The sequence below is a fragment of the Lissotriton helveticus genome, chromosome 5_1 (genome assembly GCF_964261635.1).
Source record: "Lissotriton helveticus chromosome 5_1, aLisHel1.1, whole genome shotgun sequence".
NCBI classification, from domain to species: domain Eukaryota; kingdom Metazoa; phylum Chordata; class Amphibia; order Caudata; family Salamandridae; genus Lissotriton; species Lissotriton helveticus.
In genome coordinates this window covers 117960036-117966322 of record NC_136065.1, presented here as the reverse complement: position 1 = coordinate 117966322, position 6287 = coordinate 117960036, and the positions used below count along the sequence as shown (strand labels likewise).

Below are 6287 nucleotides of genomic sequence, written 5' to 3'. Positions count from 1 at the left end.
TATAAATGTATACCTTTTCCCTCTCAATCCAAATGACTAACACATCCACCACTCAAATTACTTTCATATTTCACTATACTAATTTGCCACTAATCCTTTATGGATTTCGTAGTAGCATGCTACTCGCCGAAAAAGCGATGCAACGCCTCATCAGGGGTAGTAAGTGTGACATAAATCAAAATACTATACATTGGGCCTTAGCAGGGAGTATGTGTGTGAGAGGACTGTGCAGGCAGTGTGTACCGGCATCCATGTGTGAGGCAGCGAACAAGTCCCGTGTATGCAAATCAGGAAGGAGTAAGTAGACTGGAGTACAGTACATACAGATGAACCAGTGCCATCTTAAGGACTTTTGGAGACCCGGGGAAGACATATTTTGGGATCTCCAGATCAGGAAAACCTTACAACTTCACTGCACAATGAGAGATACTTTCAGGAACAGCACAAAATGAAGAGTAACATCTGCCTGCCAAATGGCACTTCAATTAAACATTGTTGATCACTGGCGTAAACTATTAAATTTTTGTGGCAGATAAGAGGCTCAATATTCTATTTTCGTGAAGGAAGGCCTTATCACCTGGAAACCAAAATCAGCAGAGGAAACCAGCAGAGCAAGATTTTCTTTTCTTTTTCAGATATACCAGTCCAGCCTCCAAGAAGGAAGTTCAACATTTACCATGGCTACTAGTAGCTTATCTGCTTCTGCTCTGAAGCGCAAGTCTATGCAGTCTTCAATGATTGACTTCCTACTGTCACTGAAGCGCCAGCGTGTTACAGGGGAGTCTTGTCCAGTGCAACCAACTAGTGATGAAGCTAGTAAAACCCAGCAAGAGTCTGACAGGGACAGTCCGCCATTAGAAAAACGTCAACGTGTGCCAGAGAAAGAAACTGTCAAACTCCCTGACTGCTGGAACACTAAACAGTGGTATTACTTTCAGGAGGAATATAAATGGTTGTATCTTAAGTCAGGCAATATTGGATGTTCTTCCTGTAAACGGGCTAAATCAACAGGTCTTTCAGTGCACAATAACACCCAAGGCATGCGCGTAAGTAAAGTGTGGGCAGATGGCGAGGTTGGTCCTTCCGGTGACGGAAAAGCTTTCAGGCAGAAACAGCTCAGGAAGAAGATTATGGAGCATAAGGCGAGCGCTGGTCACTTGGCAGCTGAGGACATTCTTACAGCTCAGCAGAAAAAGACATTGGTGGTGGCAGTACACGAATGTAATGCAAAACATATGGAGAGCACATGCAGGGTATTTGACACTGCCTACTACTTGGCAAAAAAAGATCGCCCTTTCACTGACCACCCTGATCTAATTCTCCTTCAGGCAAAGAATGGCAGCGCAATGGGACGTGTTTTGCACAGCAATGTGACTGCAACTGAAATAATAAAACACATTGCATTGGAAATGCAACAAAGATTGGTCTGTTATATCAGACAACACAAACCAAAGATCACAGTATTAATTGATGAGAGCACTTCTATTAGCAATGCTTCTACCTTGATCATCTACCTCCGTGGCATTTTTGGAAATGAAAGTACCCCAGTGACCATCTATTTCGGCCTCCTGGAGCTGGCAGAAACTAATGCTATTGGCGTAAAGACCGCTCTCCTAAGCTACTTTGAAAAAGTTGGACTCACAAAAAGTCTGCTTCATGATATCTTGATTGCGGTATGTACTGATGGAGCAGCAGTTATGTTTGGTAAAAAAGGAGGAGTAGTAGCATTGTTGAAATCAGAATTTCCAAATCTTGTACTGACATGGCACTGTTTGGCTCACAGACTAGAACTTGCTGTGGCAGATACAGTTGATGAGGTTGCAGGGGTCAATCACTTCAAGATTTTCATGGACTCATTGTATGCCGCATACAGCATGTCACCAAAAAACCAGAGAGAGCTAAATCTTGCCGCCAGCGAGCTCTGTGTACAGCTTCAGAAGATAGGGAAAATGCTTGATACTAGATGGGTAGCATCCAGTTACAGATCTGTGAAAGCTGTTTGGAACTGCTTCCCTGCCTTGTGCAAACATTTTGAGAATGCTTCTAAAGACCCATCCAGACCCATAAGAGACCGGAGTAAGTATGAAGGTCTCTTGAAGAAGCTTACATCATATTCTTTTATCAGAGATTTGGGGGTAATGTGTGATGCACTTCAAGAGCTCAAAGACTTATCACTCTCCTTACAGAAGAGGGATATTACAATTGTTAATGCCCACAGACGTTTGGTTAGTCAAGTACGCATATTTATAGCAATGAAGGACTCCCCAGGGGAGTTTGCATCTGCGGCTCAGAGAGCAGTGGACGAGGGCAAATTCAAGAATGTTCCTCTTTCCCATGGTAGAAGCAACTCTGTTGCCCTTAATCAAAATCAGTTTTACCAAAGCCTGTCTGTAAATATAAATAAACGATGTGCCCCGGATTCTGAGAAAGAACTTATAGCCAGCTTCAGTGTGCTAGATGCAAGCAACTTGCCTTCTGGTGATGAATGTATTCTTTATGGGGAAACAGATATCCAGAAACTGTGTTCAGAGTTTCAGCTGCCAGCAAGAGATACTATCCAAGCTTTTAGACTTTTCAAAGATTTTGGTGGAAAGAAAAACCCTGAAGCATTAAAAAAGTTAGTAGTTTGCATGGAAACCCTGCCAGCAAGTAATGCGGATTGCGAGAGAGGTTTCAGCGCAATGAACTTAATTGCTTGTCCAACAAGGGCCTCTCTTCTTGTAGAGACCATTTCTTCATGCCTATGGGTAAAACTCAATGGTCCTCCATTTGAAACATTTGATGCAAAGCTGTATGTGAAGAGTTGGCTTGCAAAAGGTAGAAGGTCTGCTGAAGAAAACTGTTGTGAGAAACCCCAGCAAAATAATCACACTGAATATCTTCAAGGGTTTGGGGGAATCCTGCAATAGATTTCTAAGTAATATAAATAATTTTTACATGTTTTTTTAAAGTGTTTGGTATTTGTATGGCTTATACTTAATAAATATACTTTTTTGCCTATTTTATTATCCTTTGCTGGATGCGACTTCATGATTTTCCTAAGCACACAATGCTAGTTATCTTGATTTAGACCACGCCCCTACTCGGATAGACCACGCCCCTACTCGGATAGACCACACCCCTTTATGAGAGTAGCCACGCCCCTTTTAGAGCACCCCCAGTTTTTTTTCCCACTTAAAGCCCTGCCTACGTTCAAGGTGCCGTTCAGCCAAAGATTAAAGTCTCCAAGAATTACCAACTGGCTATGTGTGGCAGTTCCAGCAGCGACAGCTGCTGGGATGTGGTAAAGAACCCTGGGGGTTTATAGCAAATAATACCTGTTAGGAGGTGTCTATGTGCGTTCTTGATCGTGAAGTCAAATAATTCACAACCATCACATGCATCAAGCTCAAGGACGTGTAAGTCCAGCGTGTCTCTAAAAATATGCAAGAGTGAGCTGTGCAGGAGTGAATAAATAATGCAGATAGAGGTGACGAGAAGGGCGGGGGGAGTACAAACAAAGGAGCCTGATTAAAGCTGAGGAGAAGGGAGGGGAAGTGCGAGCAAAGGAGCCATTAGAACAAGCTCTGGCATTGCACGGAGGGGGGCGGGGGAGCGGCTGGAGAGTCTCCTTGTCTGCTGTGTAGATGTTTACAACCTGCAGGCCAAAGATGAGGGAAGTGGAGGAGCAAAGAAAACATGGAAGAAGGAATGGCAGGTGGAGCTCAAGTGGGAGAGTGAGTGACAGAGAAGAGAGAGCGAGAGGAGAGAGATTAAAGGGGAGAGAGAGTCAATGAAGGGGATAGAAATAGAAAGAGAGAAAGGGGGAGGAGAGAGAGAATATAGGGGGGAAAAGAGAGAGAGGAGAGAGAATGAAGGAGAGACAGAGTTCTCGATGTATGTATTATACACAGTGCTTCTGGAGTTACAGAAGTAATTCCTTCACCTCCAGATAAATGAAAGAGCTTAAAATTCCGGTTAACTTTGTCTGCTTTTGGTTTTTGAGTAATGCCAATGTAGAGGCAAACAGATGAAGAAAGACCTGCCATCGCAGTTTTTGCCACTTTATACCGCGATGAAACGGCGGCCTGCTTCCCGCTACACGTATATTTACCAAAGTTTTCTTAAACCGACTTGTTGCAGCATTTGAACGGACCCCGTTTAAGCAACAGATGGTTTCGGCTAAAAACTGTGTACTTGTACAGCAACGAGAACAATTCCTGGACTTTTTCATTCCACTGATCTAATTAACTGGAGTCTCCCTGAGCCAGCTCTTTCTCTCAAAACCTCCGAAATGGCCCTCGGTCTGTAAAGAACACTTTCCTTCTGGAGAGAACAGAGGGCATTATGTGCGAATTAAATAAAACAGGGTAACTGCCCACTCGAAAAACCACTGAAAACCGTAGTATAAAGCCAGCGTGCAATGTATGTTTAAGACAGCCCAAAATACAAGTTCCCTAACTTCCTCTAATCAAATGTGTCGATCATTTAAAAAAAATCCTTTGTGTCGATTCTTGTTTAACATCATTGTCTACATGTAAAAACCATAATGTTAGCACAGGCAGTACCTTGTTGATGTCATCTATTAAAATGTACTTAGCAAGTTATATACAGAATTAAGGCACAGTAATGCTGATACTTTCAAGCACACATCTAATGGTGTTTTGAACAGTGGGAGAATAAAAAATAAATTGACAGAGTGCGCAAACCACAGAGTCAATGGGCAATAAAAAAAAAAAAGAAATGCAAGAAAGAGCCGTGCACGAGTGAATAAGTAATGCTGATAGAGGTGACGAGAAGGGCGGGGAGAGGGAGTACAAACAAAGGAGCCTGATTAAAGCTGAGGAGAAGGGAGGGGGAGTGCGAGCAAAGGAGCCATTAGAACAAGCTCTGGCATTCCGCTGGGGGGGGCGGGGGACCGCATTCCTTTGAAGTGTAAACAAACCAGCATGAGTGCGGAGAGAGGAGGCTCACAGGCTGACAATTGGAGTGCGATGTGCTCGCGCTCCCACACATGCTCTGTAGCCAATCCGCCCGGAAAAGCCTTTGGGTGCATTTCTGAAAGTCCCTTTACATAAGTCTCGCAGGTAACGTATGTGCGTTGTCTAAAACGAGACCTAAAAACTACAACTATGTCAATTAATAATGCAAGTAGAAGGACTCTAGCATTTGGGCAAGAAGCGGCTCCATCCTGTAGATGAAAACAAATACGTTGGAGTCATTATTGATAAAGATGGGTCATTTGTACCCTAGAAAGAGGCCATGAGAACCAAAGGCACTGTAATGGCCATAACGGTTAAAATTTTAAAAACTAAACTATTGGCGCCATCTCTCAGGCCACTCGTTCGAATTCTTCAAGCAAAGCTGCTGCACACCATAGCTTATGGGAGTGAATCTCTGCGAGGGAGAGAATAACCTGGAAAACATCATGTCCAGAATTTATAGACTGATTTTTAATCTGCCAAAATATATCTCCTCGGCATAGATATGGCTAGAAGTTGGACTCCAGAGGCAAACTCTGGTAAGGCTCGGGCCTACGTGAATGGCTGGAATAAAATCAGGAAGGCAGCTCCCAACAGAATTTCCATCTATGGAAGGATACACAGAATAAGGATTTTTCGGCTGCGAGAGCGAATCTTAATGAATCACTAACTTTAACAGGGTTAACTCACCTCTGGGAAACTCCAGTCACATGCTACAAAAAACTGGCCAGCAAAAATATCAAATCACTCTCTTTGCTTGAGGATAAGGCTACCTTAGCTAGATGAGCCGATGCATGGCTAGTTTTGAAAACTATAGAACAGCCACCTCTCAATCATACCTTCTGTAGTGTCATGCATGCAATAATGACAGACACTACTTGATGTTCAAGGAGCTTTATTAACACACTCCTTCCTCGTCCCTGTCCCTACTCTAACTAACCCTTTCCTGCTCGTGCCCCGCCTCTTCCTCCACCCCATGACTCCACCCACGCCCAGCTACTAGAATGCTCAAAGACATAACATCTCCCCCGTTGTTAACAAAAGAACAAACTAACTTTATTCAAGTTCTTCAATCAGTCTTTAGGTCTGTGAATGTTCCTTCTCGGTCGCAGACTCATACCGCCAGCATCCAATTCAGCCTCAGTCTGCTGATCAAGTCTTTGGATTGTGCCCACTTGACTGGGTCAAGTGAGACACATTTCTGGTAATCTTTCTCTTGTCAGATGCCACAGTGACCATGGTGCTCTTTTGTTGGGTGATAACCAACGGTTCGACTTTGAACCTGCAATCTGTCTTGCGGGATTGTTCTTGTTTGACCACCACACA

At 43.6% G+C, this 6287-nt stretch overlaps 1 protein-coding gene across 1 annotated transcript; it reads left to right on the top strand.

The window, feature by feature from the left end:
- Positions 1–677: 677 nt before the first annotated feature.
- On the top strand, positions 678–2909 carry LOC144752410 (E3 SUMO-protein ligase KIAA1586-like). Its single transcript, XM_078640341.1, has one exon. The coding sequence runs from the start codon at positions 678–680 to the stop codon at positions 2907–2909; it is 2232 nt and encodes a 743-aa protein (XP_078496467.1).
- Positions 2910–6287: the final 3378 nt, after the last annotated feature.